General features: G+C 62.7%; 6 protein-coding genes across 6 annotated transcripts in view; 1 reads left to right on the plus strand and 5 right to left on the minus strand.

Moving 5' to 3' along the window:
- Positions 1–42: 42 nt before the first annotated feature.
- On the minus strand, positions 43–4,792 carry ZPR1 (ZPR1 zinc finger). Its single transcript, XM_040616035.1, has 14 exons — positions 4,673–4,792; positions 4,049–4,210; positions 3,585–3,675; positions 3,303–3,373; positions 3,030–3,116; positions 2,829–2,951; positions 2,607–2,660; positions 2,428–2,494; positions 2,072–2,142; positions 1,506–1,595; positions 1,295–1,405; positions 1,100–1,186; positions 761–826; positions 43–393 (listed from the first exon to the last, which is right to left on the minus strand). Exons 1-14 carry the CDS (start codon positions 4,790–4,792, stop codon positions 259–261), a joined length of 1,335 nt encoding a protein of 444 aa, XP_040471969.1. The 3' UTR covers positions 43–258.
- APOA5 (apolipoprotein A5) lies at positions 4,707–6,843 on the minus strand. The gene is made up of 4 exons (XM_040616036.1): positions 6,725–6,843; positions 6,387–6,462; positions 6,128–6,242; positions 4,707–5,895 (listed from the first exon to the last, which is right to left on the minus strand). The coding sequence occupies exons 2-4, from the start codon at positions 6,433–6,435 to the stop codon at positions 4,983–4,985; spliced, it is 1,077 nt and encodes a 358-aa protein (XP_040471970.1). The 5' UTR covers positions 6,436–6,462; positions 6,725–6,843; the 3' UTR covers positions 4,707–4,982.
- A 1,443-nt stretch (positions 6,844–8,286) lies between these two features.
- On the minus strand, positions 8,287–9,972 carry APOA4 (apolipoprotein A4). The gene is made up of 4 exons (XM_040616308.1): positions 9,875–9,972; positions 9,679–9,746; positions 9,430–9,556; positions 8,287–9,322 (listed from the first exon to the last, which is right to left on the minus strand). The coding sequence occupies exons 2-4, from the start codon at positions 9,725–9,727 to the stop codon at positions 8,398–8,400; spliced, it is 1,101 nt and encodes a 366-aa protein (XP_040472242.1). The 5' UTR covers positions 9,728–9,746; positions 9,875–9,972; the 3' UTR covers positions 8,287–8,397.
- A 1,263-nt stretch (positions 9,973–11,235) lies between these two features.
- On the plus strand, positions 11,236–11,891 carry LOC121098344 (apolipoprotein C-III-like). Its single transcript, XM_040616224.1, has 3 exons — positions 11,236–11,345; positions 11,471–11,597; positions 11,698–11,891. The coding sequence occupies exons 1-3, from the start codon at positions 11,288–11,290 to the stop codon at positions 11,792–11,794; spliced, it is 282 nt and encodes a 93-aa protein (XP_040472158.1). The 5' UTR covers positions 11,236–11,287; the 3' UTR covers positions 11,795–11,891.
- A 454-nt stretch (positions 11,892–12,345) lies between these two features.
- On the minus strand, positions 12,346–14,089 carry APOA1 (apolipoprotein A1). The gene is made up of 4 exons (XM_040616223.1): positions 13,985–14,089; positions 13,713–13,768; positions 13,274–13,427; positions 12,346–13,194 (listed from the first exon to the last, which is right to left on the minus strand). The coding sequence occupies exons 2-4, from the start codon at positions 13,753–13,755 to the stop codon at positions 12,597–12,599; spliced, it is 795 nt and encodes a 264-aa protein (XP_040472157.1). The 5' UTR covers positions 13,756–13,768; positions 13,985–14,089; the 3' UTR covers positions 12,346–12,596.
- A 1,535-nt stretch (positions 14,090–15,624) lies between these two features.
- The window catches only part of SIK3 (SIK family kinase 3), a 91,790-nt gene continuing 87,755 nt past the window's right edge, over positions 15,625–19,659 (minus strand). Inside the window, exons 22-25 of the mRNA XM_040616222.1 lie at positions 19,441–19,604; positions 18,549–18,681; positions 17,998–18,165; positions 15,625–17,682 (exon numbers count right to left, since the gene is read on the minus strand). Of these exons, the coding sequence (XP_040472156.1) occupies positions 18,008–18,165; positions 18,549–18,681; positions 19,441–19,604 (455 nt within the window). The 3' untranslated portion in view covers positions 15,625–17,682; positions 17,998–18,007. The remainder of the gene's footprint in view (positions 17,683–17,997; positions 18,166–18,548; positions 18,682–19,440; positions 19,605–19,659) is intronic.

Consider the following 19,659-nt stretch of genomic DNA (forward strand, 5'->3'; position numbering starts at 1 on the left):
CACGACCGGGCGCTGGCGGCAGCACCCACAGGACACAGCACCTCCGCGAACAGCTTTATTGGGGGGCACAGCCCCAGGGCCCCGGCACCACCCCCCGTCCCAGCACACAGCAGTAATCCCCCAGGAACGGCCCCGACGCCCAGGCCCACTGCTGCAGCAGCTTCCCCATGGCAGGCGGGGAGCAGGGCCCCTGCCCCAAGCAAGTCCTGGCCCCGGAGGGGTCGGGGGGAGAGGCTGAAGGGGTCCGGCTGCACCCGGCTACCGGCCCGAGGCTCCTTCTGACTCATAGCCCTCCGTCTTCATGTCGTTCAGGCCCAGGTCTTCATTCTGCTCAAATGTACGCTCGTAGTGCTCCACTTTCAGCTCCGGGTCCTCTTCTGGGGCATACACATTCTGCGGGGCGAGACGGGGGCCTGCTTCACACCCCTCCCCAGCCTCGGGCACCAGCACAGGCTTGGGCCCCTCAGCAGCACCCTGGCAAGGGCAAGGTGCCTTGGGCAAGACTTGTCCATCACCCCAGGGACAGATCAGATCACCACATTCCCAGCCCCCAACCCCATGGAGCAGACCCCGCTCCCGTCTTCCTTCCTACAAAGCCACCAACAGTTTCCTTTCCCCCGACAGAGCCTGCAGCAACCCACTCACTAACCGAGCCCCAAAGGGAACCCTTCCCACCAACGCACACCAGGGAAACAAGAAGAAAATCCTCCCAAACTGCTCAGGAGACTTCAAGTTCATCCTTGAGTGCCCCATGCTGTACCTGAAGATAGCTGTTGCCTGCAGGGTCATCCATGATGAAGTGAGCCTTTGTCTTTCCTTCTATGATCTGCAGAAAGAGAGCAGCACATCCAGGCATTAGGGCTCTTCCTAATCCTTCAGCGCTCCTGGCACCAAGACTTTCACAGCATGCTTTAGGCAGTCCTAATATTTTCCTCAGTTCAAAACCAGTAATAGCTTGGTAAAACAAGCGAGGCGAGTGTGGAGCAGCAGAAAAGGTAAGGCAACACTTGCCCAGGAGCTCAGTTAAACATGCTTCACAGCTGCAGTGACAGTGTCAAAAAGCCCATTGCGGAGCACGGAACATGAAGAGCGTGCTCACCTCATTCAGTCTCCCAATGAACTCTTGCAGCTTTTCTGTTTTGCCGGGTGTAGAGCTGTCCCCCAGAGTGAAGGGGTTTCTCTCAACCTGGAAGAGCAGACATACTCAGGCAGCTGCAAGACACCCAGCCCCACAGCCAGGCCAAATATTAAGGCAGAGGGGGTCTGAGCTCCACCAAGCAGGAGGACCACTCACCAGGTCTCTGATGTCCTTCAGCAGTCCTTCCAGCGTGGTGAACTTCCCCCCCAGTGCTCCCATACCCAGCTCAAACTCCAGCTCCGGGATTTCCACACTGCATGTCTCTGACTGCAAGGGCGAGTGAGCAGCCAGTGAATCCCTGCGAGGGACAGCCAGGCCCCACATGCCAGCCACCGGAGGACAGGGCGGGTATCTGAAGGCACTGTACCTTTAGGATATCCCTCGTCATGTCAGAAGGGTCTGTAATTTGAAGGGTAATCCTGGTGCCTTGTGGTTCGATTGCTCCTCCGGACTTCACCTAGGCACAACCAGCAGTCAGCTTCACGGACTTTTAAACTTAAATCACGCCAGGATGCTTTAAGAGGGTTTACCCCTGCAGTTTAGAGGCTGCTACAAACCTGGGGACAATGCCTTAACCCAGGGGACTCAAGTAGGGGTGCTGATGGTTGACATGCACCAAACAGCTCTTCAAGGCTAAATTCTCCCCCTTCACTTGTTTAGGAAGGCAAGCCAGATCCCACCTGACCTCGACACACATGCCAGCCTTTACACAGCTCGTGGATAGTCTGGCCCCCACTCAGAAGCAAGGCAGCCCTACAACAGCCAGTACAACCCCCATAAATCCAGCCTCCCTCTAAGCCTGGCTTCCCAAACAGCCGCCTCATGAAACAGGCCAGGGACTCTGAGAAACACCTGCTCACTAAAGCACAGACCACCACTCCCCTCCTCACTGCTGTCCCGGGCAAAAAAGAGGTTGGTAGTTTTTCAGCTCACCTCATTTGTCCTGTGCCCACAGGAGTCACAGTTTGTGGCCATGATAATCACTTCCTTGAAGTGTGGGATTTCTGGAGCAGACAGTCAAGGAAAACTCAACAGAAGTCTCCAAGCAGCTGCCTGTGCCCTCTTCACAGCCTTGGTCCCCAAGGTAGCACAGGAGCTTGCTGGCAAGCTGTGAGCGGCACCGAGACAGGTTTGCACCCTGACAGGCTCTACTAGAAATGATGCCTTATGGGTGCAGCAAGAAGAGACCTGGGTCAGCACACAGAGTGACTCTCACCACCACGCCAGCCTCCGTGCAGACACCCACAGAGACCACCAACCTGTCTCCATGCCCCCCACTCAAAGGATACGCACTAACTTCATATTTGTGTTAGCTGGAGCATTGCACTCGGGGCAGTTGGTGTTGAACTGCAGCACCTGGGTCACAGGAAAGGAAAGGAGAATCAAAAAAGTCCCAGCCAGCGCAGAAAGCCTGTCCTGGGTGCCCACCACCCAGACAGAGCCACCACTGTGCTGCAAAGTCACCCACCTCATTCCTCAGATCCTCCACAGAATCAGCTGGCTTCTCATCCAACTCCTCTCCCTGCAAGGGGACACACACCAGAAGCAGCGTTAACTTCTGTTCCTCAATTCAGGGTCTCCTGGAGAGCGAGAGGACTATCAGCCCTGCTCCCCCAGGCTGACAGCATGCATGGGACCTCTGGCCCCACGCGTGCAGCGGGCTGACAACAGAGCAGCAGCTCCCCATTACCTCCAGCCCCAGCACAGCAACCTGCTGCGGAGTCCTCCTGTAATGAGTGACCACGAGAGCATCGTCCTTCTGCGGCGCATGAGGGTTCTCCACAAAGCTGTTCCCCGAAGGGTCATCGATGATCTACAGGAGAAGGAAGCCTTAGGAAGCCATCCCGTGCTTCCCTCACACAGAAAGGGTTGCACTCCTGTGTGTACTCACAAAAGTGAAGGGGGAATGTACTTCTTTCAGCTGCTTTAGTTTACCAATGAACTCATCTATTTTACTTGCCACCTCTTCATCTGTCACCTGCAAGAGAGGACACATTTGAGACTGCTGTCAGGAGCAGCCCAGAACCGAAGACAATGCTGACAACAGCACAAACCAGAGAGCCCATAACACTTTTATCAGCAGTGTGCAACGCCAACGGGCAGAAGATGAACAAAACAGGCATTTGCTAAGCAGGAAGGAGCTCCCCCTTTCTCAGCATCTTACCCTGCGGATGGGCTGGTCCTGCTCCAGGCCTGCGACAGCTCTGTCAATTATCCCTTCAATGGTGGTTAGAACTTGAGAGGGGAAAAAAAAAACCAGAAGCAACAGCACCATTAAATACACCACAGTGGTGCTACCCACCCTGCCAGTGTGCGCCAGTCCCTGGCAGCCTCCATACACTGGCCCTGTCGAGCTTATTTAACTAAACGGACAGGAGTCCAGGTCCTTAACCGGTGTTTACTGAGCACCTGCCGGCACGCTGAGGGGTGCAGGCCACATACCCACCTCCCTTCTGTGTGAAAGCAGGGATCTCAAAGTCCAGCTCTGGAATCCGAGCCGTGGCACAGTCTGTCTTCACCACCTCCCTGTTCATGTCCTGCACACGACAGTGGAGGAGCAGCATTAGGATCCCCAATGGGCCCAGGAGCTCCCACACACTGTGGGATCACACTGGGGTACACAGCGCCCGCCATAAGCAGCACCACTAGCTCGAGGCCAGCGTTAGCAGCCCTTCCACTCATGCAGGCATGCGCTGGGAATATTCACGTTTTATGCTTTAAATGGTTATTACCAAACAAATAACACTATTTCTCAGCGGCACATGAGAAAAACACTTTATTGCTCAAGCAAGACCAACTCGTGAGGGACAAAGGTGTGCACAAGGTACCTGCAAGGCAGCTCCCCGCCGCCCTGGCACACGGGGCGGTACCAGCCCCACGCTGGGGATGGCGAGGGGAGCCCCTGCTCACCTGCCGGGAGGTGATGGCCAGGGTGTAGCGCACACCCTGCTCCTGGATCCTGCCCGCGGACTGGATCTCCGTGTTGGACCAGGAGCAGCTGTCGCAGGCGAAGGAGCTGACAATGATCTCTTTGAAGAAGGGGATCCTGGTGAGCAGCAGCCGCGTCACCCCCTGCGCAGCGAGGGGCCTTGTGGGAACCCGGCTCCGGCTCCTCAGGGAGCTGCCCCACACTGCTGCCCACACCCCCCAAGCAGATCCCAGAGCCTGGGACACCCAACCTTCTCTCCCCTCCCCACAGGCCCTACCTACCCGCTCCCCCCACCCCCTGCCTGCCTCCCCAGCCCTCCTCATCCCTCCCCACCCCCCGTGGCAGGACAAGCTGTGGCCGCTCCACCCCATGTCTTGCCCTTCACCTGTCCTGCAGTGCCCAGCCCCCGACCCCTGCAGGACGGCCCGGGCCCCCCCAGCGGGCTGCTGTCCTGCTGTGTCCCCCTCCCTGCAAGGCCACCCGGCCCCCCCCGGCAGGCCGCTGTCCTGCTCTCCCCCCCCCCCGCAGGGTGGTCTGCCCCTCCCCCTCCCGGCAAGCCGCTGTCCTGCTGTGTCCCCCCCCGGCAGGCCCCGCCGGCCCCTCACGTTGCGGAAGCAGTTCATGCACAGAGACTCGATCTCCGCCGGCCGCTGCTCGCCATCCTCGGCGCTGAGGGGCCGGAACAGGCACCCCGCCGCCGCCTCCACAGCCCCCAGCGCGGACATGTTGCCGCCGCCACCGCGCCCGCGCGCCGCCGTCACGTGGGGGGCGCGGTCACGTGGGCTGCGCGGTCACGTGGGAGGGCGCGGTCACGTGAGGCGGCGGCGGGACTCGGCCTGTCATGGCGGCGCCTTTATTTGCGGTTCAGCCCGACCCAGCCGGCCCCCCGATCCCCCGACCTCCCTCCTCGGCCCGTCACGGGGCCTCGCCGTCCCGCTCGCTCAGGCTGTCCGCCAGGTCTCTCCAGAGGGCGTCGAGGCGGGCGTGTAGGTCCTCCACGGCGGGCGGGCCTTCCTGGTGGTCCCCCAGGGAAGGGAGCCGGGAGGAGAGCTTCCGCCTCATCTTCTCCGTCTCCTGGTCCAGGGCGCGGGTGAAGTCCTGGATCTGGAGGTACGTGGCCTTCCGGAACTCCTCCACCCGTCGCTGTACCTCCCGGGCCAACTCCTCCGTGTAGCGCTCCGGGGCGGCTGGCAGCTCCTCCAGGCTGCTGGGGTAGCGGCTCAGCTTCACCTTGAGCTGCTCCAGGTTCCCCTGGATCTTCTGGTGGAGGTCCCGCGCATTCTGGGTCAGTTTTGTGGAGAGCTCCTGGATGTACTGGTTGAGCTTCTCTGGGCTGGCCTGGGTGTGAGGGACGACGTTCCTGTGCAGCTCCTCCACATTGCGGTGGATCTCAGTCACCAGCCTGTCAGCGTAGGGCTGGAAAATGTCCTTCACCTGGTCAGTGTGGAATGTGATCTTGTCGGCATAATGAGCCATGAACCTCTGGACTTCATCCGCACCCTCCAGGAGCTGAGCCGTCACCTCCCGGCTGGGCATAAGGTGCCGCCGGAGCTCCCGGGCTTTCAGGGACACTTGGTCCAGGAGCTCCTCTGTGAACGGCTGCAGCCGGTAGCGAAGATCTTCCAGGTGCTTGCCAACCTTGTGGTGGACTTCGTCCACATATGGCGACAGTTTCACCCTTAGGCTCTCCAGCTCTTTCCTGATGAGTTTCCGCAGGCTGTCTGAGTCATGGTAGAGCCGGGGCTGGAGGCCTCTGTTGAGGGGCACCAGCTTCTCCAGGAAATTTCCCACGTAGCTGACCCCATCCTGAATGCCTTCCTTCAGGTTTCTGCGTGAGACAGCAGAGGTAGTTACTGAGCACCCCAGACTTAGCACAGCATTTCTGCTATGCCCTAACACGTCCATAATAAAAGCTGCTGAGAGCCATGAGGGCTGTCCGTGTTAGCATTTCTGTCCCCAGGGGAAGAGGAAGCCAATGTGTGTTGGTGGGGCCTGGGGGGAGCTTGTGGAGTGACCCAGGATGGGCGCTGCAAGGCAGGGCCCCAGCACGGCATACTCACGTGATGTCCCTGCCCAGCTTACTGCTCTGGCTGGGCTCTGGGAGGCTGTCCTTGTCACTTGTCAGCTGGCTGAGGTACTCCCAGAAGCTGCTCCTTGCCAGCTTGGCCGGTGACACTGCAGGCAGGAGGTCAGGGGTTAGTGGGGCGGCCGTGGCAGTGCCCACCCCTGGCTCTGCCCTCCTGCCCAGACTGTGTCCCAGCTCTGCCCCATCGCGTGCTGCCAGTTGTCCCCAGGTGAGCTCCTCGGCTCATCACCCACCTGTTAAGGTGGCCAGGAGGGTGAGGAGAAGCACAGCCTTCAGAGCCATGGTCTGCCAGGCCAGCGTGCTGCCGTGCTGTGGGGAGAGAGAGCGGAGGAGTGTGTTAGCTCGTGCCTCCATGCAGGTCACACCTCTGAGCGCTCACAGGTCGATGGTCCCTGTGCTTCGTGCTCACCCCCTCCCCCACTGCTTTCTGCAAGGACCTTGCTCCTGGGGTCCCCCGTAACGCTACCGGCATGCAGGTGGAATGACGCCCAGTCATCCAGCTGCTGAGGTTGAAGCAGCATGAGGTGCCCCTGCCCACACTGGTTTGGTGGGGCTGCCCCCCACCCCTCACCTGGCTCCCGGTCACCTCCCGCGTCCCTCCTGCCGGAGCCAGCCTGCAGCTCCCTTTATATGCAGCCGGCAGGAGGTAGAGGAGCGCAGGCGATAAGGCGCATCTGCAGGGATGGGCTTTTGGACCTCACTCCGTGTAAACACAACGTGGAGGTCCACGGACGTTCCTGAGAGGTGACGTGGGGACCGGTCATCTGACTGCCGGCTGCCCCTTCGCCTGCCCCCACTGCTCCCCTGCTCTGCAGCCAGCCCGGACGAGGCTGCCCCTGCCCTCGCAGCCGACCTTTGCATCGTGGAGAAAACGATGCTGCTGGGGTGGCGAGGGGGTGCAGAGCAGCAGGATGGGAATGGGGACACCAGCTCCTGACACAAGGGCTCACATCCCAAATGGGGGGAAAGGCAGCCTGGACCGCTGCGGGGGTGGCCAGGGTGGGTGTGGGAGGATGAGCCCGGCCCCGGCTGTGCCAGGGAAGGGGGAAACGAGCACGGGGGTTGTGTCTGCAGCCCAGGGAGGAGCACACCTCCCGTGGGGCTGCCTGCTGCACGGCCCCGCTCCCCACCTGGATGCCAAACCCGCTGTGCCTTGGTGTGTTTCCTTTGCAAGTTGCCTTTCCCCCAGGAAAAAAACACGGCAATGTTTTCAGCTCAGCCCCCACCCCTATGAGGAGTGCCGGCTGCTGACACCGGGCTTCTCAATCAGGAGAGCGCTGCAATGTTTGCACTGAAGGAACACAGCAAACAGGGACCCGCTGGGACCCGCATCTCCCCAGCAGGGCTGGGGTGCAGACACCCTGCGGTGGAGGGCAAAGTCCTGCGCACCCCCGGGGTGAACCTCGGGAGCGGTCACCAACACCCCTCCGGCACCAAAGTCCGCTCTGCTCCCGCGGACACACAGGGTCACCCTGGGCGGCCCTGGCAGCACTCCCGTCCTGTGCCTCGTGCCACTGCAGCCCACATGGGAAATGCTTCTGTTTGTGGGACTGGTCCTGCGGGGCACCCACCAGCAGAGCTCGGGGCGCTGGCTGTGGCCATAGCTCTAGTCCCTTTTTCTTTTCCCTGAGCTCGGAAGCTCCTGGGGACAAGGGCCTGCACCCTCCCTGTCTGAGTCCCACTGCGCCTGGCCGCGGTCCCTGCGTGCCTGCATGGTGCAGGGACGAGGTGTCCATCACCCACCCAGCGCAGCCTGCAGAGACCCGTCCCCCGTGGCAGCAGCTGGCCCTGCTGTGGTGGGGGTACTTGACTGTATGCTGGGGCTCTGGCCCCTCTGGAGCCAATTGGGTGCCGCCGAGTTGCTGTGGCACCCCGCTGCGGTGACATCCTGGGCCCTGACCCCATGCTGGCTGACAAGCTCACCTGGCTGCAACTGCCTCCAGCCCCACGCAGCCCCTGTGCTGGGGAGGGAGACCTCCACCCAACTGTCCCCACCTCTGTTCCCTCTCCCAGGGACCCAAAATTCAGGGTTGATGCTCTCCTCTTGGAGCAGCTGGGCCAGGTGCCCCAGGCTGACCATCCTGGAGCAGGATGGCAGGATGCTGCGGAGAAGAAGGGACACAGACCAGCACGTGCATCACAAGATGGCAGTTTATTTCTTCTGTGGGCAGTGGCTGTGAACAGTCGCAGTGTGGGGGGACAGGTGGCCTCCCCGTGCCCCCTCCCCATGGCACCAGGGGAGTCTCAGTTCGCCACCTGGGCAGTGTTGAGGAAGGCAGCCACCTTCTCCCGCACCTCCTTCTCCAGCAGCTCCAAGTGGTCCTCAACACCAGTGGCGCCCGTGTCCAGCTTCCCGCGCATCTCCTCCAGCCGTTCCACCAGCTGCCGCCCGTAGGTCTCACCGAAGGGGGCTACCTGCTGCTGGAAAGCCTCCAGCGTCTGCCCCACGCGCTCGTCCAGCTGCTGGGCCAAGGGTGCCAGCCGTTGCCGCAGGCTCTCGACGTCGCTGCTCGCCGCCTGCCGCAGCTCCTCGGCCAGCGGGCTGAGCTTGGTGCGCAGCTCCTCTGAGCTGGCGGCCAGGCGGGAGCGCAGCTCCTCCGTCGCCTTCTCCATCTGCGCCGTCAGGCTCTCCAGCTGCCGGTTGAGGCCATCCTGCACCTCCTGGGCGTAGGGGCTGAGTCCCCGCCGCAGCTCCGCCACGCTCTGCTCCACCTGCGCCTTCAGCTCATCGGCCAGGGGAGTCAGCTGCCCCTTCAGGCTCTCCACCCCACTGTCGATCTGTTGCTGCAGCCGGTCAGCGTAGGGGCTAAGGGAGGCCTGGATGCTCTCGGCGTTGTCCTGCAGCCGGTCCCGCAGCTCGGTGGCGTAGGGCTCCAGCGCCCGCCGCAGCTGCCCAGCCCCGCGGTCCACCTGGGAGCGCAGCTCCTCGGCGTAGGGGCTCATCTTGGCTTGCAGCTGGCGGATGTTGGTGCCGATCTGCTGGTGAACCTGGTCAGCGTAGGGCGCCAGCTTGGCCTGCAGCTCCGCCAGCTCCTGCCGGATCTGCTCCTTCAGCCGCTGCGAGTCCTGCGCCAGCCGCGCCTGCAGCTCCGTGGCGAAGGGCACCAGCCGCCGCTGCAGGTCCTCAGCGTACGAGTTGACGGTCCGCAGGTTGCTCTCCAGCAGGGTGCTGGGGAGAGGGTGGACGTCAGCACCCCGGCGTGCCCACGGCCCCCTCCCCTGCCCCACCACCTGTGTCCCCCCACCCCCGGCATCGCAGCCCGTGGCTCTGCTCACTTGAGCTGCTTGGTGAGCTCAGCTTGCTGCAGCTGGTCCACGGTCTCCTTGGCGTTGCTGCCCAGCTCGGTGAAGTACTTCCAGAGAACACTGGCCACCTCGTCTGGGTTGACATCAGCCCGTGCCCCTGCAAGTGGACGCTGAGATCAGCACAGTCCTTCTCGGCAGCTCCCCTGGGGACATCAGGTCCCCGTGCCTGCCCTGGGGCAGCACCACCCTCCCGCACCGGGGACCCACATGCCACCTCACCTGAGACCACGAAGAGCACCAGGACAAGGGTGGCCGCCTTCAGATACATCCTGAGCACTGGGGGATGCCTGAGGGAGCACAGAGCCGAGATGAAGGGAGCTCCGGGGGTCCCCAGCCCCCCTGCCCCCTGCCGCCTCCCGCCCACCGCAGGGGATGCAGCCTCCAGCTCTCCCCACCCTTCCCCGCAGCCACCCACCTGGGCTGCCACGGGTGCCGGTACCTGCTGTGCCGGGGAGCACCCGGCTGCTATTTATGCAGCCTGAGCGCCCTCGGCGGCTTCCACGCAGGCCTGTGACACAGACCCCGGGCTTGGACTTTAGCAAGGTCGCGACGTGGAATTGCCTGACGTGTGCACAGTCCTGACATCACCCGCAACCCTGCCAGCTCCCGGCAGGGTGCCAGGGGCCAGGGCAGAGAGGGGAAGGGGGTACACATGGCACTCCAGGGCTGAGCCCCTCCCGAGGGCAGGGACCCTGGGATGGAGGGGACAGCACACCATGGGGGCTCTGCTTCTCCATGAGATGCAGTGATGGCCCTGCCGGTGCCGGGGTGTGCAGTGGGGCAGGACATGGGCTCAGGGGGATGTGGTGATGGCTGCACGGGGGCACATGGGACTGTGTACGGGCGGGATGGCATCGCTCACTCCGAGCATGGGCTCCTGGAGGAAGCTGTGCCACAGGGAACGGCCAGGAGCCCGCAGCTGTGGGATGTGGCACCCACACAGTGCCAGTGTGCCCTTGACTGGAGCTGGGACCCACGCACGTCCCTGGCCGTGGGCATCGGGCTCTTGGCACACGCCGCAGGGATGCAGCCCGTGCCCAGCCCACCCACGGCCCGGACCTGCTCCAGGCTGCAGGTGGGCAGCGATGCGCCATGGCTGGGGCGAAGGGCACGGCTGGCGGGGCAGGGGTCAGCCAGGTGCCAGCGATGCCAGGGTCCAAAGAGCCCTCGCAGTGCCCCACGGCCGGAGGGCAAAGCCCGGGCACCCACCGCCCACCTGCGGCTCCGGGGCAGCAGCCACCCCAGCCCAGGCAGCCACACGGTGCCCCCAGGCAGAGCCCGTCTGCTGGCATCATGCCCGGGGCCGGTGCCGCTGGATGTCACCCTTGTGCTGTGTGCGCCCACGCCGGCCCCAGGCTTGTTTCCAAAGCTGCCCTCACCGTGGTGTGCCCTGCAGCGGGCACCGGGCTGGCTGCACACGCACCAGCACACGCACCAGCACACACACGTGTGTGCCTGTGCACACACACGCAGATGCACGCAGAGCCCCCAGCAGCCTCGGTCCCTGGCGGATTTCCCAACTCCTGGCCGGGAGGCAGGTCCCTCTGCAGCAACCCTGGCAGTGGGAACGGTGTCTGCAGACCTGTCCCCTTGCCGGCCAGCCCCACCGCCCCTGACCTTTGCACAAACACCCCCCTGGGGTGGCTGTGGGGAGGGTATAAAGTGGGAGCCCCGGGCTGCCCCCACGTCCAGAGCCAGGCACAGGTGAGTGGGGAAGCCCCTCAGGAGGGTCACACCAGGAAGGGGACAGGGTCGAGGTTGGGACCCCTGTGGGCGCGTGGGCCCCCACCTACCACCCCACCCCACGTGCTCTGCTTTCTCCCCAGCCATGAGGGCATCGCTCCTGTTTGTGCTGGTCTGCGCGGCCGTCCTGGTGGTGGGAGCAAGTAAGAGCTGGGTGAGGGCGGCCGCAGGAGCAGGGGGATGGGGCTCAGGGTGCTGGGGTGCATGCACGGGGCTGGCACAGCCCCACCGCCCTGTCCCCCTGCTTCCACAAGGCTTGTGCTGGCAGGGGCCGACACACCCGAGGAGCTGGAGTCGCTGGTGAGGAAGGTGAAGGAGTATGCCCAGAAAGCCACAGCCATGGCCCAGACCGCCTTCAGCATGGTGCAGGAGTCGGAGGCGGCTCAGCAGGCCAGGTGCCCCCGCGCCCCCGCACCAGCCCGGGCACCCAGCGGCGCGGCGCTGCCCACGGGGGAGCCCGGCGGGTGCCTCACGCTGAGCCCCCTCCCTTTGCAGGCGCTGGCTGGCTGACAACACGGACCAGGCGAAGCAGCGGCTGGCCCGGCTGAAGGAGCAGCTGGCGGATCTCTGGAAGCGGGCACTGGCCCCATAGCCCCACCGGGGGCTGCATGGGACCCGGCAGGCTGGGGTCTCCCCCCCGCTCCCCACCCACTGTCGTGGTTCTTGCAATAAAGCGGTGCTGAAGCAGGCGGCACTGGCGGTGTCACTGGGGGGGCGGCGAGGAGGAGTGTGCACCGCGGGGTGAGGAAGGGCTGGGACGGGTGCCCACGTCGGGGTGCTACTCCTCCTTTCCAGTGCAGGGGCTGCACACAGGTGTGCTGGGGCACCGGGACCCCTCACCGTGGGGCGAGCATCGTGCACCGCCCCCACACACACGTGCCCTGGGTGGCAGGAGCCGGGTGCCAGGGGGATCCAGCTCTGGCAAAAAGCAGCCCCGGCCACATTCCGCTGCCCCGGCAGAGCCCTTTGTGCAGGGGGAGCCGTGCGTGGGGCTGAGCCAGGCTGCACCCCAGGGCACCCACCCTGCCAGCTCCCTGTCCCCCCACTCCCCCCGGGTCTGCCCGGCACCCCCTGACCAGAGCAGCCCCTGCCCCCAGTGCTGCCCCCCGCCAGCATCCACTGCAAAGACTGAGCGAGCTCCAATAACTTAAGTCACATTTATTTGACACAAGGAAGGCAAAGCTGAGAGCAACGCCGGTTCGGGGAGGGGAGGCAGTGGGAGGGGAGGAGGGGGGTCCCCAGGGAGGATGCCCCAGGGCTGGCCTGGCCCGGGGCTCCCGCAGCCCATCCCCAGAGCCCCCTGAGGGGCAGCACCCCGGGCAGGGCAGGGAGCAGCCCCGAGGCGGCCGCAGGAGCAGGGCTGGGGTCAGTCCCTGGCTGCGCCGGCCTGCGGCTCAGGCCACGGCCTTCTGGAGGTCGTCCAGAAGGGTGATGAAGCGGGTCTTGAGGCTCTCGGTGTAGGGGGTGAGGCGCTCCTTGAATTCCTGCACCAGGGGCGTCATCTTCTCACGCAGGCTGCTGAGCTGCTCCACCACCTTGGCCTGGTACTCAGCAGCCTGGGGGATGCCCTTCTCCCGGATCTCCTCCAGCTTCTGGCTCAGCTTCTGCCGCAGCTCATCGCTGTAGGGCGCCAGGTTCTTGCGCAGCTCCTCCACATGCCCGCGCAGGCGGTCCCGGGCCTCCTCGGCCACCGGGGTCAGCTTCTCCTGCATCAGCTCCACCTTCTGCCTGGTGAGTTCCTTCAGCTCCTGGGCCACGGGTGCCAGGCGCTGGCGGTACTGCTCCAGCTCCTCTGTCCACTTGGCAGAGAACTGGTCCAGGAATGGTCGGATCTTCTCCTTCACCTCCTCCAGGTCCTTGGTCAGCTCCTGGCGCAGGGCCTCCGTGTCCTTCAGCCACATCTCCCGCACCTCCTTGTAGTAGGGGGCCATGTCCTCCCGCAGCTTGGCGGCGGCTGCGGCCAGTGTGTCCAGGTTGTCGGTCAGCTTCAGGCTGTGGGGAGCGGAGGAAAGTCATGCATGGCGCCCGGGGACCTCCCGCCAGCCCCCCGCCACGCAGCCGCCCCACTTACTCCAGCTGTTTGCCTACGGCAGAGGACTCGAACTGGGCGATGGCATCCTTGCCACTGGCCTTCACAGTCTCCAGGTACACATCCACCATGTCCTTGAGGCGCTCCAGGGGCGCCTGGGGTTCATCTTGCTGCAGGAAGTAGCGGGCCTGGGTGCCTGTGGGGAGAGCCCGGCACGCTCAGGATGCCTGGTGGGACCACGGCGGGGATGGCTCCAGCCCTGCCGCCTGCCTGCCGCTGCCCCGGGGACTGCCCGGCTCAGGAGGGGACCAGGGAGCCCCTTGGCTGCAGCCTGACATGTAAAGTGCTTTGGAAGCCAGGCGCTTCCAGCAGCGCTTGCGTCGGGCTTGGCTGCCCCAACCTGCTCTGTCCCGTGGGGGTTTGCAGCTCCTGCCGCCCCAGCCCCAGCCCCAGCCCCAGCCCCAGCCCCACTTGGACCTACCCGTCAGGCAGAGCAGGGCGAGGACCACCACCACAGCTCTCATCTTGGCGCCGAACCTGGGGGCAGAGCAAGACAGTTGGGTGCAGGGAACCCCGGCAAAGCCAGCCCCGGCAGGAGCTGAGCCCCCCACTCCGGCACCGTGGGCGACGGCTGCAGGACGGGCACCGGCGCTGCCCCCCTGTCCGTGCCACCGCATCCCAGGAGCAGCAGGACTCCGGCCCCTGTGGTGCCATGGGGGCTCCGGAGCCCCCTGGAGCAGCCCAGGCTCTTACCAGCTCCCTCCTGCTGCTGCTGTGCTGCCGGTCGTCCTGTCTGTGCCGGCTGCTTCCCCACCGCCGCTATTTATGCAGCAGGGGCAGTTCCTGCCGGAGATAAGCCAGGCTGTAGCCCAAGAAATCGCTCCCCAGCCAGGCGATGTGGCGCGGAGGGTTCAAGGATCGCGTGCGCGGGCCAGCGCCGAGGCGCGCGGGCTTGGCAGGGGCGGCGAGCAAACAGGGGCTCCCGGCGGGACGCGGCTCGCTGGCCAAGGAGCCTGTTTACGCTCCTGGTGACCCAGATTCCCCCGCTCGCCTGCGGCTTCGCCAGGGCCTCTCGCAGCCCCCAGGGATTGGCCGCCAGCCCGGGGACAAGGCTGACACCCACAGGGATTTGGCCCGCCGTCGCCAGACCCCTCGTCCTCCGCTCGCCACCGCTGTGGGTCTCTGCCTCTTCTTCCCCGAGACCCTTGCTGCTCACATCACCCCCTTTTCCCGGCGCAGAGGTCCTGGGAGCTGTGTCCCCACGCACGCTCACGCCAGCCCTCCCCGGGCACCCGGGCAGCAAAGCAGAGGCTCAGCTGGGCGCAGACACCAGCCTGGCCACGGCACCCCGGCACGGCCACCCCAAATGCCCCCCCCAGCCCAAAGCCGCTCTGCAGCCAAACCAAGGTGCTGCCCCGTCCCACTGCCACCAGCGCATGGACCCACCTGGCAAGAGGGGATGGGGAGAATGGGGGCACAGCCCCTGGATGGCGCAGGCAGCAGGAGGGGCTGCCTAATGCCACAGGGAAGCTGCGGGGCGATGCTCCGGGCTGCAGAGAGCCCCAAGCCCAGGCCGGCTCCCCAGGCACAGCTCCCTTCCCTCACCTCTCCTCTCCCAGCCTCGGTCCCGGGAAAGCCCAGCTTTGGAAGGACACGCTCAACAAGACAGGTTTGATCTGCAACACCACATTTCCCTGCCCACTGAGGGAGGGATGCAGCCCAGACCGTCAGTGCCAGGCTGCTCCTCCCGAAGGGGATGGGGGCGGGGGGGGGGGGGGGGCAGGAACTCTGCCGTGCTCCCCACCAGCCCAGGCAGCTCCCCAGGCCCCTCCGGGCTCAGGCTGGGCTCGTCGGGGCGAAAAACTGGGCCTGGAAGCAAGCAGTGATCTCAGCCTTGCACCGGGAGCTGGCCAAGTGAGGTCAAGGTAACCAGACCAGCCGCATTGAGGGGGGTGGGCAGACGTGGAGGAGGGCACTGGGTGCCCCCATCCCGGAGCCCTCTGCCCTGGCAGAGCCGGGAGCCGCAGCAGCCGCAGGGGCTGACGTGAGCGAAACCCACTGCAGCTGCAGAGCATCCTCCGCATGATGAGTCAGAGCAGCCAAGCACCGGAGTCGGAGTCGGAGGTCCTGCCGCTGTGTGGGGGCTGGGCAGGCAGCCGGGGGCTTCGGGAAACCCCACAGAAGCAGGGTGCCCCACAGAAGCAGGGTGCCCCACAGAAGCAGGGTGCCGTGCTGCCCCCGAGGAGGGCAGCGCTCTGGGGAGGAACGGAGGAGAGCGTGGGCTGGGAGCCAGCGTGGCCGCGCTGCCGTGCCTCCAGCTTTTGCCCCCGGAGGTGTGAGGCTGTTCCGCCTCCACAGCGGGCATGGAGCAACAAGGCAAACAGGAGACCAGAGAAGATCATAATCATGGTTTTATTTGTCATGATCCCACTGTCCAACTAATTGACTAGTTGCAAGTGACCCACAAAAAAATGGACTGAAGATTTACTGAAACTTTTTTTAGTCCAACATAAATGAGGAAGAAAAAAATACTTCTGACATTTCCAAAAAACAGAAATAATAGCAAAGTATATTAATATACATTCAACATATACTGCGCGTATTGATTACTACAATACAAAGCAATGATAAAAAAAAGTGTGATACTGCGAAATGGCACGGTTAAGCGAGTCCCTGCTGTTTCGGATGCTTGCTGTAGGGCGGCCTTCGACTCTCCCAGAAATACAGTGTCATGTAAACAAAAGGAAAACAAACCAAAGGTACGGAGCAAAAGGCTTTCAGTGTTTCCCACTACCTCCCCGCTCCGTCCGGCAAAGCCCCACCTGGCTCCCCACACCCCCCTGGCCCGCAGGCACCAGGGCAGGGATCGTGCGTGGACGGCGGCGCCCCAGCAAAGCCGCCTGGCACTGGGACACCGGCAGAAGCGGCGGCCTGGCCACCGCTCGGCGGCCGCAGAGGTTCTCTCCTCTCTGGTTTTCGGGATGGCAGAGCCAGTTAGCGTTATTTTCCCGGGGCAGGGGAGGAGGGGGGCCGGGAAGAGGCGTGGGTAAGGATAGCAAAGTCACCTCTGCCGTGCTGGTTTCACACTTCCTTCTGTGCAAATTCAGGAGGGCTGGGTCGGTTTTTCCTTTTTTAAAAAAATATTCCAGAAAAGTGTCAATAAGAAGAATTTGAGCTGTAGCTTGTAAAGTCCCAAAGGCAATGATGACACCGAGTGCTCCCGAGCCCCGGTGGGGGGTGGGGGGGGCTTCACGCTCTATCCGTCAAGGAAAGGATGGAAAGGAGGACAAAGAAGAGACCTATGCACGTCCGAACTGTATAAAGGAGAATACCACTGTCGCCACTGGCACGAGAGAGAAAACCAGTCACAAGTACAATGTCATTAAAAGAAATAAAATACTTTGAACAAAAGGTGCAAGTCACAATTCATATAGAACAGAATCTAGTTAAAAATTTCTCTCAAACAGAAATTCCTTTTGCCTTTTATTAATAACAATAATAATAAAACAACATTTACCAAAAAACAATTCCTACATGATCAGAAGGAGAAGCTAAGAAAACAAAGAAAAGAAAAATAAATCTGTCTTCCCTACATTAAGCCAGGAAAAAGAAAAAAACAAAAAACCCAAGTCATAGGCGGATTTGAAAAGAAAAGGGGAGCAGGGGGCAGGGAGGAGGTGATCCTTTCAGCACACTGACAAACAGAGAAGGAACAAAAGCAGACAAAAATGAGACAAGAAGCATATTGCACCAGGGGTGGGTGTCCCCCGCCGGCTGGCCGGAGCCCCGGGGTGGGATGAGTGGTGGGACGAGCGCTGCGTTGCCAGCTCATGGGAAGGGCCCGTGGCTGGGCTGGCACCCACCTCGCCCCCCGCCAGCGCCGCCGGGCTGGGGTCCTGCTGCCGGGCCCCTCCCCAGTGCAAAGGGTTAAAGAGCGGAAGGACAGCGTGGCTTCCGGGGAGCTGGACCCCTGCTCCGGGGAGCTGGACCCCTGCTCCGACCTGCTTGGCTCCTGCCTGCTGTTCCCCCCGGGGCAGGCTCCAGCGGTGGCAGCCCCCTCCGGGGCGGTGGCAGCTCCCTCCGGGGAGGTGGCAGTCCCCTCCGGGGAGGTGGCAGTCCCCTCCGGGTGGAGGAGGGGCTGGAGCAGCCCCTGGGGCTGCCTGGCCCTGGTCAGTGACAGCCCTCCAAACCAGACTCAGTGCTCGGGCTCCGCAAATCCTCTGCCGACGTGTAGGGCTCAGGTTCTCTGGTTATTTCTGTGATAGCTGGAGTTACAGGCAAATGTGGCAAAAATTAAAGAAACCAAAGGAACAACACACTGGATGAACTGATTATGAGGAAAGGGGCCATGGTATTCCAGTTAGTCAGAAATACTACGGCAATTTGGCGCAATGCTGCTAGATACTGTTGGTTTAAAATGGACCTTTTCATTTCAAAGCTGTACATAAAACCTGCAAGAGAGAGAAGAAGCAGAGATGTTAGGAGACACCAGAGAATGGCACCTCTGCCTCCACAGCCCTCCGTCGCATTCCCAGTCCAGACCCCCAGGCTACATCCCGGCTGATGCAACGGGGCTCTGGAAGAGCAGCCAAGGCCTGGGAAGGGGGGTGCTGCCCCTGAACGAAGGGGGGGCCGGCAGGCAGCCGACTGTCTCTCCTGCAGCCTCGCACCAGTGTTGAGGCAAGGGTCAGGCAGGGAAGGAGACACCCCACCATCTGGGTGACCCTTGGTGTGCGGCTGCAAAGAGAAGGACGCTGGAATACTCACCCCTCCTGGTTACACCCCTGCCTGCTCCATCCCAAAGGGCACCTCCGGGTGCTTGTAGCTCAGTAGGACGTCTGTAATACATGTCGACGGGTAACAGGAGGTGTTTAGATGCTGGTTGCCATCACCTAGGTTGGGATGCTCTTGACCTTCCAAACTTTCCCCACATTCTGAAAGGTCAAAGAACGGCATCAGAGTTTGCACAAGGAGCACTGAGGCGTTACAGCTCCAGCGCGGGGATCACGCCAGCAGGCTGTCACAGCCTAAAGGGTCACATCACAGGCAAAGCAGCCCGGTGTTTCTTCAGGATGCCCAGACTGCTGCTCCTGCCAGCCCGGGCTCTAACAGCAGCAGCACCCAAGGAGCTGCCCTTCACCAGCAGGCGCTTCCCCACGGCCCACGCGGCCCCTGCTCCCTGCCGGCACCGCTCACTCGGAGGAGAGGTGGCTTTGCAACACAGCCTGCAAGCTGCTCCTCTCCGCTCCCGGCCCAGAGCCTGAACAACGGCTCACACCCTCCATGCCACGTCTCTGCAGCTCGGCCAGGTCCTTACCCTCGCTCTCCCTGTCACGCAGCTGCTGGCTGGCCATCAGCGACGACTGGCTGAGGACGGCATCTGACATCCGAGCAGAGCTTAGTGCTTTTCCTGCCATTAAACTCATTCCAGGTAAGTTATCTAACTGCACCTGCAGAGACAGCAGGACACAAGTCAAAGAGGGCTCGGGATGAGGCACCCTGCTGCTCCCCCAGCTCTCTGACAGGCCACCCGGGAGCTTCTGCAAGCCTTCAGCGAGTTTCCATGTACACATAAGAGCTGTACATCAAGTACAGCTTAGGTGCAGCCAGCGTCCCCTCAACACAACAATGGACTGGACAGTCCAAGTCCCTTCTGGACCTGCACTGAATTAACTAGGGAAGAGCCCTTCTCATTTACAGCAGAAAGCCGCTGCAGCAAAGAACACATCAAGATCTGGGCAGGACTGTTCCCAGCAGCCCAAAACACAGGGGAGCGGAGCAGCCACTCTGCTCTCGGTCAAGGTCTGGGCTGCCATGGCCAGCTGGTTTAGCAGCACTGCAGAACTGAAAGCCGGGCTCGGTGTGTCTGCAAAGCCGTCCACAGCCAGAGCCAGGCCTGCAGCAGCCCAGACTGTTTCATCAGAAGGTCCTTGAAGGGAAAAGAAGAGATGCCACAGCTACAGAAGCGAGCGGCCCTGGGGCAGACTGGCGAAGGAGGAGCATTCCCACATCGGTCTCTGCTAAAACATTTTCGGTATCAAGCAAACATGATGTGCCCACCAAAGCATCCCCCACAGCTTTTCAACCCCAGCAGCCCCGCAGAGCCGGGCGCTGCCTCTGCTGTAGGACACCCTGTACGTAACCCACACACATCGAGGAAGGTCTGCACTGGCTGAAGCCCTGCCGGGCACAGGTTTCTTCAAACCTACGTAGGCATCATCACTGTTCTGAATGGTGTGATGTCTCTGCAGGGTCCTGGGCCGCGGGTGCTCGCTGGAGGCGGGTCGCACAGGGTAGCCCAGTCCGTTGTGGTCAGGCACCTGCATCGCTTGGCCGGGGGAACTCCTGTCCATGCAGTTCCCTACGATGGACTCTTGAAAATCAGACAGGACAGAAGAACAACAGATTAGTACAAGGAACCTGCAGCT

Source organism: Falco naumanni, chromosome 16, assembly GCF_017639655.2.
Source record: "Falco naumanni isolate bFalNau1 chromosome 16, bFalNau1.pat, whole genome shotgun sequence".
Lineage (NCBI taxonomy): Eukaryota > Metazoa > Chordata > Aves > Falconiformes > Falconidae > Falco > Falco naumanni.